The sequence below is a fragment of the Macaca mulatta genome, chromosome 5 (genome assembly GCF_049350105.2).
Source record: "Macaca mulatta isolate MMU2019108-1 chromosome 5, T2T-MMU8v2.0, whole genome shotgun sequence".
NCBI lineage: Eukaryota > Metazoa > Chordata > Mammalia > Primates > Cercopithecidae > Macaca > Macaca mulatta.
This window is the reverse complement of record NC_133410.1, coordinates 119,256,826-119,269,102: the sequence shown is the minus strand read 5'-3', so window position 1 is coordinate 119,269,102 and position 12,277 is coordinate 119,256,826. Positions and strand designations below refer to the sequence as shown.

The 12,277-nt window shown below is 38.9% G+C and overlaps 1 protein-coding gene across 50 annotated transcripts in view; it reads right to left on the bottom strand.

The window, feature by feature from the left end:
• EGF (epidermal growth factor) overlaps nt 1–12,277 on the bottom strand; it is a 101,589-nt gene that overhangs the window by 50,655 nt on the left and 38,657 nt on the right. For 23 of the 50 annotated variants that reach the window (XM_001088957.5, XM_078002091.1, XM_078002114.1 and 20 more), the window contains 3 exons: nt 2,652–2,777; nt 1,080–1,202; nt 75–197 (listed from right to left, as the gene is read on the bottom strand). In XM_001088957.5, coding sequence (XP_001088957.4) covers nt 75–197; nt 1,080–1,202; nt 2,652–2,777 — 372 coding nt within the window. Of the gene's footprint in view, nt 1–74; nt 198–1,079; nt 1,203–2,651; nt 2,793–12,277 lie in introns of all 50 variants that reach the window. The other 27 variants (XM_002804174.4, XM_015139033.3, XM_015139038.3 and 24 more) reach the window with 2 other exon arrangements.

Sequence of the window (12,277 nt, the reverse complement as noted above, 5' to 3'; positions counted from 1 at the left end):
GCTTGAGCCACCGTGCCCGGCTACAAATGTATGTTTTCAAACAAACAAAAGGTAAATAAAGCAAATAAACTCACCGCTACATGTTTTCCCATCTCTCTCAAGCACTGAGCCTTCAGGACAGAAACATAAGGGACCTTCTGACGTCAGAACACAGTCATGGCTGCATTCAGACACATTGCTTGGACAGGAAACAAGTTCTAATTAATAAAGAAAAAGGTGAAGATTAGTGTTAAATCAGGTTTGTAAAAATTTATTGCAATCAGTTTCTAATATTGCTAATATTGCCAGGTGATCCTCCTGCCTTGACCTCCCAATGTGTTGGGATTACAGGTGTGAGCCACTGTGCCTAACCTTAATTTTTTAATGTATAATAATGGTATTGTGGTTATGCCTGAAAATTAACTGGATATTAAATGAAAGGAAGGAATTATAGTTAAGTTTTTTAGATATAATAATGTATCATGATTATGTTTTTTACATGCCTATCCTTTAGACATATACCATGAAATGTAGCACCCAATAGCTATTTTTAAAAATTAAAATAAAAAAGAGACAGACAATGAAATATAAGGTAATACAAAGAAACAGGAAAATATCAATAATAAATAGATGGTAGATGATTTGTTTCCCAACCTTAGAGATTCTGCTTTGATAGGTGTGAAGTAGAGTCCAGTTGTCCATGGTTTTTGTTTTGTTTTGCTTTTTGAGACAGGGTCTCACTCCATCACCCAGGCTAAAGTGCAGTGGCTTGATTTCAGCTCACTGCAGCCTCCTCCTCCTGGTTCAAGTGATCCTTCTGCCTCAGCCTCCTGAGTAGCTGGGACCACTGGCATGGGCCAACATGCCTGGCTAATTTTATTTTATTTTATTTTATTTTTGTATTTTAGTAGAGATAGGGTCTCACCATGTTGCCCAGGCTGGCAGTCATCCATGTTTTAAAAAGCCAAACAAAATAAAACTCCAAGGTAATTATGATGCACACTGCTGATTGAAGATCACCAACCCAGATCATAGCCACCTTAGAAACATATTGAAAATGAAGAAAAATAATGCAATAAATACTTGTTGCTATGACTTACGATGACATCGTTTCCCATCAGGAAGCAGAACAAATCCTACAGGGCATGTGCAGTAATAGGATCCAGGGGTGTTTTTACACCCAAGAGTACAGCCATGATTCCAAAAAGCACATTCATTAACATCTGCACAATGACAACAGCAAAATACATTCAAATGGCTATTTTTGAAAATAAGTTGTGCTATCACTAATAAGTCATCACAATGTAGGGTATCTCACATTTGTATATGCTGTAATTGATCATGGAAAGTCTGTTTTCCATACTCTAGCAAAAGGTAAACTAAGTCAATTCAATGATGATGAAAGCCATTTCTATTCTGTCACATTGCATTTTGTTTTCCCTCAGACAGAGTCTGGCTCTGTCACCCAGGCTGGAGTGCAATACCATGATCTCGGCTCACTGTAACACCATGATCTCAGCTCACTGCAACCTCTGCTTCCCAAGCTCAAGTGATCCTCCCACCTTGGCCTCCTGAGTAGCTGGGACTACAGGTGCACACCACAACCCTTGGCTAATTTTTGTATTTTTTGTAAACATGGGGTTTTGCTATGTTGCCCAGGCTGATCTTGAACTCCGGGATTCAAGTGATCTGCTTGCTTTGGCTTCCCAAAGTCCTGGGATTACAAGTGTGAGTCACCACGCCCGGCCCAGCTTATACTTTCAAACACAGATTTTCATATTAGAATTACCCTTGGAAAAAATGTAGTATTATTTCCTTTGAAAAGATATACCATGCCATTTAAGTTAGGGATTCTTGAAAGCTCTTTACAAGCTTAGGACATTTCCTATTGTGCTCTTCACCCTTCAAGACTGATCAGAGCCCTTTCCCTAAATGTGGAAACCTTCTCCAGCAGTTTTATTCTGGCTGAAGCCCCGGCCTTCCAGCTCACTGTTTCTATGCCATGGCTTTCACCCACTGGTCTCACGTAAGCAAGGGGTTATAATTAACAGGCAGATGCTAGATTTACCTGAGGTCTCACCCCAGCTAATTCCACTGGATGTGTGCTGCAGCCATTGGATTATTTTCATCACTAAACTACTGCACCTTCCAGGAAAAAGGACATAGTTTTTCTCCTGGGTTCATTGCACTTGGTCCAGAATCTGAAAACAGGAGGATCCCTAGACAACCAGCCTGATTCAGTTTCCCAAGCTTCCTACTAGATCTTTTTGGGATAAGAGTCACATACTCTTTGAGAATCTTATGATCCCTATGAAACCACTCCCCTAAAAATGTACGCATACTGAAATTTTGCACACAAACGCAGAGGTTGGTAGAATCCACTTAGAGAATCCCTGCCTTATATCAACCCCTAAGCATCCTCTCAGAGTATTTGATCTAGAAACACAAGATATGAAGAAGATAGGAAAGTATTACAAAGGCTTTACAAACAAGAAAAAATAAATTAAAAATAGTCTTCAGAGGTTGTGCGGGGGAGGGGGAGAATGGACTTGAAGTCGGTTTTCCATTGAGGTTCTGGCTAGCCCACTGAAGACAAGCCAGTGGCTCAGCTGGGCATTCCTCCCCTCAAGCAGCGACTCTTCCATTACTTTCACAGTACTTTCCGTCATTACCTTCACAATACTTCCGGTCTCGACTTAAGGCGTATCCCTCTGCACACGTGCACAAGTGTGACTGGGCGTCTTGCCCACACACAGTGCTGCTGCAGTTTCCTTTCCTCGATTTGTGAAGTTTCTGCTCTAAAAGAGAAGATGCTTTATTTGGAGTGAAGCCATGTTTTGACAGAGGACACTGCTAAATCTCTTCCTGATTCTCAAGAGGTCTTATCTCTTTGCAACGTCTGCAGCCACATCTCTCACGGATGCAAACTTAGCCAGAGCCCAGATTCCCCAGCATCCCAAAGCCCACTTTTTTCTCCAATTGTATTACTTCTCCAACACCTCTCAGGATTGGGCGTCCTGAGCAGCTGGAGATGTCATTTCTTAGGTTGCGAATGCTAACACTACTTATTAGCTTTTTCATTCTAATTTACTTTTATCACAAAAAAGCAAACAAATTCTGCAAATGAAATAAATGAAATAATCTGCTTAAGATATTAAAACAGATTCAAACCTAAGAATACTTTTTTTTCTGAGACTAGGTCTCCCTCTGTTGCCCAGGCTGAAGTGCAGTGGCACGATCTTGGCTCACTGCAACCTCAGCCTCCTGTGTTCAAGCGATTCTCCTACCTCAGCCTACCAAGTAGCTGGGATTACAGGTGCACACCACCACATCCGGCTAATTTTTGTATTTTTAGTAGAGACAGGTTGACCAGACTGGTCTCAAACTCCTGACCCCAAAGTGTTGGGATTACAGGCGTGAGCCACCATGCGTGGCCAAGAATACTTTTTAAGTATAATATTTATAGGTTAGATATGTAAGCTATTTAGCTGTTTTTAATATCATTATTTAACGAACATCTTTCAGACTCAATATATACCATTGCTATATCTCTGCTCCTCAAATTTCTGAAGTTATTGCTGCCAGCGTCCCATATGTTCCAAATATCCCATAATAAATAGTAAAATCTGCTCAGTGAGTTGGGTGCTTGGGTTGAATTAGCCAGCTATATTGAACAAGGGGTCAATTTTGTACCATTGATTTTCAGAGCCAGAATCAAGCGCTAAACTAGTAACACCTACACTTGGCCCTCCATATCTGTGGATTCAACCAACCCAGGACTGAAAATATTTGGGAAAAAAAATTCCACAAAGCAAAGTTCCAGAAAATAAAACATGAATTTGCCATATGCCAAGCACTATGTTGAATTCACAGGAATGAAGTGATGTAGGTATTGTATTAGGTATTATAAGTAATTTAGAGATGATTTAAAGTATATGGGAGGATGTGCCTAGGTTATATACAAATACACCATTTTATATTAGGGACTTAAGCATTTGCAGATTTGGGTGTCTTGGGGGATACCAATCCCCCAAGCTTAAGTGTAAGGGCAGGTACCTAGAATGCAGATAGATACAGAGGCCAGAGGTCTGGCAAGAGGTGAAGGCCAAGGAAAACTACTGGGGTCATGGATTTTGAAGCCATGGCATTGTTAAAATCAGCTAGAACTGATGTATCGTGGAAACTGCTGAGGACCTGAGGAAAGGACTGCTGAGAACACCACCACTGCTGGGAAGGACACAGGAAACAAATCAGCAAGAGCCTGAGCAAAGCGGGCAGAGGACCTGAGACTGTTCTCCAAGTAGGCTTGGTTTCTCTGATCTGTTTGTCTACTGATAAAGAAGTCTCCTCTGTCTGTATCCATTTCCCTTCATTTCAAAACTCAAAAGATAAAATTTCAACAAGTTTAATTAAAGGATCAAATTAGCTTTTATTTGGGATTCATGAATTGGCCAACATCTTGTCTAAAAATAGACAGATGCTACACTGGCCGTGGCAGCACAGTCAGTTTTGTGATATCGCTTGAGCAGGAACAAGAAAACAGCATAATGCATACCGCGGATTGGTTAACATCGGTTTACTTCAGGTTACTTTCCTCGTAAAGGTTAAAGCAGATGGAATTTCCTTATGATAGCAGTTAAAGCTGACCTGTTTGGGGATTTGGCTATCATCTCTCTCCTGATACCTCAGGGGGTCAGATAAACAAGTTAGTTTTGGTTTGGTGATTGGAATTTTAGCATGAGTGACTTCATTTTGGTTTAGTCTGTTGGGGCCAATTGCAGGAGCTCAGTCCAAATCAGCTGCCTCCCACAAATTTTATTTAACATCACTAGACATGACCGATAACGGTAAGATTCAGTAGAAACATTTTCTTGCCCCCTTGAAAATGTCCCTAGCATACATTGAGATCACCAGAGAGTATGCCACCCTCTAAAGATTCTGATTTGGTAAATCAAAGGCTCAGGAATCTGCATTTTTACAGAATCAGGAGTGATTATGATATCAGGAGGCTGTTTCACACACTTTGAGAAGCATTGGCCTAATGTACTAGCGAAATATTACACCTTCATCTTAGTTACAAGTAATTACTTTTAGCTAGTCTGTGTTATTTCCTTAGTTATTTTGAACCTGTTGTTTCAATTCTCTTTACAGAATTAAATGCAAAATCAGTCTTGTTAACTCTCAATACCATTCCAGTATTACCTGCTAAATCAGTTAAGATTTACATTGAATGATCTTGTGGATAACTGATTCCAAAAATTTTATTTCTTGCCTATGGTTTTCATGCAAATTATACATGTATAGTTACATTATTTTTCATGTTCTATATGTTTCAGTTAAACTATCAAAATTTTAAGCAAAATTAAAAATAAAATGGCCTAAATTTTAAAAGTGAATGACTAAAATTGGAAACTTGTCAATATTGAAGACAAAATTCATCCACTTTAAATTTCTTTTTAAAAAGCAGTAATAGTTTAACTTTTATTTTTATGAACTTTACAAGTGAACAACAACAAAAATCCAGAAAGGTTTGAGTTGGCCTTTTAATAGCACTGAAATGCAACCACTTTCTTGAGGTAACAAAAAATTGAAACACTATGCTTCTTACAAAAGTCTTTCTTTTGCCTTATAAAAATCTTTCCAAACTCAGCATACTGGATGATTACTGGATTATGAATCAGGAAAACTGAATTTTGTCTTGGTTCTTCCTTTTACAGCATATCACTTTATCTCTTTGACCTAAGTTTCCTAATTCGCAAAATAAACTTGTTGAAATAGATATTTGCTAAGATCCCTCTTTTAAAAAAATTCTATAGTTATAAACAGAATTAAATGTTTGTGATAAATTCATCTGAGTTTATACCTCTAAAGATTATCAAACCTTAATTACTGCTTATAGTATGGTAACAGAGAATCAAACTGTCTAATGAAGAAAATGACTATTGTCTCAGGTATTGAAAATGCTTTGCTCTTCTAGATCCAGTAATTTTTTTCTTTTTTCCCATACCTTTCTACTACCTCTCACCTGGATTTATATCTGTTCTTATCATGATCATCACCATCGTCACTACCACAATTATGTACATGCATCTTTTTTCCATCGATAAACTTCTGAGGCCAAGGCACAGTTATAGTCCCAGTAACACCTAGCATGGTGCCTTTTACAACATAGGCATCCAGTAAACATTTAGAATACATCCACAAAAAACCCCTGTGATCATGCCACCTGCAACCTAACTCCCTATTTGTTTTTTCCTCAAAGTTCCAATCAACCTTAGAGCTAGAACTCAAAACAGTTTATCACAAGATGCTAGCCTAGTACTTTTTCCACTGTACCATGCTGCTGATGGTTTTAGTGATGCTTATTGACAATATACATCTCTCTTCAATAATGGACATAGGCAGGAAAGAAATCACTATTCTCCTCTGCCTAGTTGTGCTGATGACATGACCTGAATTCAGACACTAAACACTTTAAAAGGTCATTTTAGGTGGTGGCAAAACACAGAGGATTGAGGGTTATATTTTCTTTAATCTCCTTAATCTTCTGCTGTTCTTTAGCTTCAAAATAGGCCAAAGCTAGCACTGAGAATGCTGCTGCTGACCTCAGATAACACCCCTTCTGAGAGCTGAGCAATGAGGCTTAATTACCTCTGAGATCATTAAAGCTCCTAATCATGGAGTTTAATGTCCACCACCAACTGCACCTTCAGTAACTGCCTGGCTAGGACACAGGCACTCACGGCCTTTACTACAGCACAGAGAATCTGTAGATTTTGCCCTGGCCCAGTTCTGAAACAATGCACTTGGGATTCCCTTTCCTGTTTTTTTCCACTGATCACATCTTTGTCTACCTCAAATTCCATGTAAGACGCACCTCATCAACAAAGCCTTTCTAGTCTCTTCCATTCAAACCCATAAACTTTAGTCATTCTAAAGTCATAACTAAGTATTTGGCATCCCCAATATTTAGCACACAACAATAAAAATTTTGAATAACACTTTGTAAAGTATTTATATTGTCACATTTCATTTTCATAACAAGCCTTTGAGCTATACAGAGCAAGTATCATCTTCCATTTTACAGATTAGGAAATAGTGCCTTGTTAAGGATCATATAGAAAATAGAGTGTAGAACTGGGATGCTATTCCAAGCCTTCTGACCGTAACCCCCCTCTTTTTACCAGATATGTACAATTCTATGTGTGTGTGTTTATATTTATGCATTTGTATAAATATAAACATGCACATAAAATATATGTTCGTTTTATGAAATGTCTGTAAAAACCTGGTTATATTTTTGCTTCATTTGTTTATTGTCTTCATCATTAATGAGTTCTCAATAAATGATTGCCTCAACTTCCTCAAAAAACTTCTCAGACTGAACAGTATAGCAGTTTACTCTTGTCAGCTGATAGAAATACAAGGAAGAAAATACAAGAATGGCCATTCTGTGCTATTGAAATTCCTAATTACAGTAAAAAAAAGAAGAAAAACCAAAAAAAATCACCTAGCCAGAATTTAGCCACATGGTATCATATTCATCTGTACCCTTTTAGGAATCAAAAAGTAAATGAATCAACAAACTTAAAGCACTTTAAAAATAATGCTTTTGGCCAGGTGCAGTGGCTCATACCTGTAATCCCAGCACTTTGGGAGGCCAAGGCGGGCAGATCACCTGAGACCAGGAGTTGGAGACCAGCCTGGCCAACATGGTGAAATCCCGTCTCTACTAAAAATACAAAAATTAGCTGGGTGTGGTGGCGCATGCCTGTAGTCCCAGCTACTTGGAAGGTTGAGACATGAGAATTGCTTGAACCTGGGAGGTGGAGGTTGCAGTGAGCCAAGATCATGCCACTGTACTCCAGCATAGGCGACAGAGCAAGACTCCATAGCTAAATAAATAAATAAATAAATAAATAAATAAATAAATATAATGCTTTTAACTCTTAGAAGAGCCCTTCAGGCCCATTGAGTCTTTTCTTATTGTATCCTCATTTCTGGCAGTTTGGTTGCCCATAGCAGGAAGATGGAAAATACAAGCCATGACATATGTACAACTATTATGTATCCATAATTAAAAATACATTTTAAAAAGACAAGGTGTATATGCCTCCACTCCCATTGTCACCACCACACCCCACCCACATTCACCAATGGCAGAAGTGGCTGCATGAGTCCAGTGTTCTTTCTCGCTGAGCCCAGATGTAGCCTTAATCTTGCATTCCAGATTGCCAGTGTCAATGGCTGCAAGACAGTAGGTAATTTCCCACACAGACTAGAAACCCTAGGTCAGGGTTCCTTCCAGAGAGAGATAGTACAATTTAAGTATCAAAACGGTAGCAATTACAGTGAATAAAAATGTCAATTATTTTTTAAAATCCATGACTTTATAGAGATACTTAAAGAAAAAGTGACCTTTGGAGGATGCTGGAGGGTTAGGACACTAACTCTTTATTTTGAAAACAGGTAAATTAAGAAATAGGATCGAACACTGAATTACCTTTACTATAAAGGCTCCTCCTCCAAAGGACAATCATATATCTCATTTGGAAAGGCTCCTCTTTGTATAAGAATCCCAGCTAATATATGCATAAACAGTGATGGAATTAGAATGTCATTGCCTGCTTTGAACCTCTAATAAAAAATGGCTCCAGGCAATGATAATCAATAGCTTCTAAAACCATTAAGCAAAAGACTGATGGGGAACTTGCAGTGGCTGGACAATGCTGGTGAACTCTGAAATGCTAATTAATTTTGAACATCCTGAAAAAGAATAAGAACCAGCCCCATGTGCCTTTTAATGTGGTACAGTGGGGGAGCTTACAGAACCAACTGCAGTGCCACCCATAAAGCATTCTTGCAAACAATCTGATTCTGATCAGATTTCTAAGCCTAAACTACCAGTTTATAGGTAACAAGGAAAGTAGAGAAATATGTTAAATGACACATGGGATATAATCTGCAAAATCCAGAAAGTGAAAAATTCTACAGGACTAATGATCTGTTTTCCTGAACAAACAAATGGCAAGAAAAAGCCTCAGGTTAGAAAATAAACAGAGGCCACAGCCAGGTATGTGAAAACCTGCAAGATGTGAGAGCCAGCAGCAAGAAAGAAAACATAAAAATGATAAAGAGCAATTTCAAGAATTTAAAAGACATTTCAAATGGCAGCCATTTGGTGTCAGGGCAAACCCAGCTTTGCCTCAAACCAGTGCTATGCTTGCTGCAATGGCATGTATCCTTGTAAATGTGACTCTAGTCACTAAGAAAATGTCAATAACTATAAATGATGTTAAGAAAATATAGCAATCCATATTCTACTAATAGTTCCATGAAGAATAACAAAATTTTATGTGTTTAAACTAATAATTTAAAATTATATGAACTAAATATTTATCTTTCTAGGATGATTCTTTTCCAGGGGTTTCAAAATAACCAAGATTTTATAGTAGACACTCCAGCAACAAAATAATCAAAACAAATTAGACTCCCACCTTGGCAATTTTAGCTATACTAATTGCTTCCAGAAGCAAGTACATTTCCAGGAGGGCACAATTATCATTCATGAACTCACAGAATTAAATTCAGCCATCTTTTTATGCATGAAATGAATGTAAAGCATTTACACAGTGTTAGTAATAAATAACCTTCATTTCCCAAAGAATATGCTTTTGAAGCTCTCTTACAACTTAAAACTGAAATCTACATTTAAAGAATACAGAAAAAAGCAAAAATATTTTGACCTTTTACAACATAGTATCTATGAGCAATAAACTAGTTGTAAAATCCCCAGAAGTTGAACTTGAAATACTTTTCATTAAGATGTGTACAAAAATGTTCCCACACTATTTCTGAGATTTGTATAATAGTGTAGGTGTCAGGGCAGCCAGGATATCTGGCTAATAAGTTTAATCATGCCAACAAAAAATGTGGTATTCATCCCGTGCCTGTTTTCGGACAGCCAGGGGAGAAGCAAGAGAGAAAGAGAAAGACTTTAAGTTCCTGAAATTGAAAAAACAAAAATTTAAGAAAAATTTAAAAGGAAAAAGAGAAATAAGATTTTGACTCCATGATCTGTGCAAACTGAAGCACTTAACTACCAGGAGGCCATGGATAAATAATGATACGCTGAATTACAGGCTTTCCCAAAACAAATAAGGCACATGTAAAATACGAAATGATAGATAATAGAGTGTATTTGGAGATGCAGCATGGTATCAGTCTGCCTGGGTTCAAATCCCAATTCCACCACCCTGTGACCTTCAACAAGATATTGTGATATCTCTAAACCTCAGAACTTTTAATTTATAATATTACACTAATTATCAAGCTGTTGTAAAGATGAAGTGAGATATTGTAAGGAAAATCCTTACATTATCACAAGAATAGATAATTTGGTACACATGCAATAATTATGGTATCTCTGTGAGCCAAGAAGTTGCATGTACTTAGATGGGTTATTTCAAATTCCAATTGAAACAAACAGACAACAAAAACAAAAACCTATGTACTCAGATATCACATATCTTTAAAACTTGTTCCTTACTATATTATTTAGGAGATAGAGTGCCAAAGAATTTTTTTTCGCTTGGTTTTTTTTTCCGGGGTGGGTGGGGTTTGAGACTGAGTCTTGCTCTGTTGCCCAGACTAGAGTGCAGTGGCCTGATCTCGGCTCACTGCAACCTCTGCCTCCCGAGTTCAAGTGGTTCTCCTGCCTCAGCCTCCCAAACAGCTGGGATTACAGGTGGACGCCACCACACGCAGCTACTTTTTGTATTTTATTTTATTTTATTTTTTCAGTAGAGACAGGGTTTCACCATGTTGGCCAGGCTGGCCTCAAACTCCTGACCTCAGGTGATCCACCCCCCTTAGCCCTCCAAGGTGCTGGGATTACAGGTGTGAGCCACCGTGCCTGGCTCGCTTGTTTTTTCAACTCTTGTTTATTAAAGTCGTTTAGGCATTGGGAATGCAATGGAGAGTTGTATTCTCTGTCCTCCAAGGACTAAGGAATATAAAAAGACAGACAACTACAGCAAAGCATGGTAAGTGTCACATGATTGGGGAAATTCTCCGAGAACACATTCTCTGGAACAGCTAACTTTGGCTCACAGTGGATCAAGGAAGGTGTTCCTGAAGGAAGTCACGTTGGACCTGTTTCTCAAAGAATGAGGGGAGACAGCCAGTGAAGGGACAGAGGTGGCGAGTTCCTGAGTATGCAGACCAGGCTGGAGAAGAGAGCAAGTGTACCTCATGAAAGAAAAGTACATCATTGAGAATGGTTGCAACAGAGAATGTAATACAAACAAGGGTTGAGAGAAGAAGCTGAGAAATGAGCAGAAGACTTGGTGAACCTGAGGAAGAGACTACACTTTAATTATTGGTGGTTAGGAATTGTCAGCAAATTTTAATCAAACAGTGACATGACTGGGCCTTCTTTTTGAGGGATTATGCTCCCTGCAGCAGAGAAAATGGAGACAGGGATACTAGGCAGGAAGATGCTGGAGAGAGAAACCTGTGGGAAGGGCACAGTGGTTAGATCGTAAAGGGTAGAATTGTTGGGATGCAGAGATTGATTTCATGGGATGAGAGTGAGGAAGACGAAGGAACAGGCAACTCCTTGGTTTTTGCTTTGGGAGATGGGGTGGAGAGTGATGCCATTCACTGAGTTGATTACACTAGAGGGAGAGGAGCTGGGGAAGAGGGAGGTGAAAGTTGCTAGGTCAGTTATTTTCTTTGAGTCTGAAACACTTGGAAGAAATCCAAGTAGACATGCTTACAAGGCAGATAATTATAAGGGCCTTGATAAGGATATTTTTACTGAGCCCAAACACACGCATTTTATGGGCCCCCTGCAGGACCCTGAGCTTGGAAGGTGCAGACAGCAAGCAGACATGGTCCAGAAGAAGGACCAGCACAACTGCTCTTTAGGAAACTGGTCAGATCATCAGAAAACAGCCTGATGGTAAAACTGTGGCTCTATTACTTGGACTTGGGGTGCAACATGCAGATATATCTGCAGCATGAAGCTCCTCCAGAATGAGACAACCTGAGTCTACAAGCCAAGGACTTGTTCAAACCAACAAACCAATCTTCCACGTGAAGTTCTGTGGCTTTGCCTTTTGCAAACCCCTGCCTTGCCTTGGCCAGGCAGTCTTCACCAGGGCTGCTCCTTTTTGTATATTATGAATAAATTCCCATGTTTAAAGTCAATTGTCTCTGTAGCTTAACTCTGCAGCAGATCTTTGCAGCCTGACACTCATTATGCCTGAGTCCTTTTTAAAAAAAATTTCTCTAG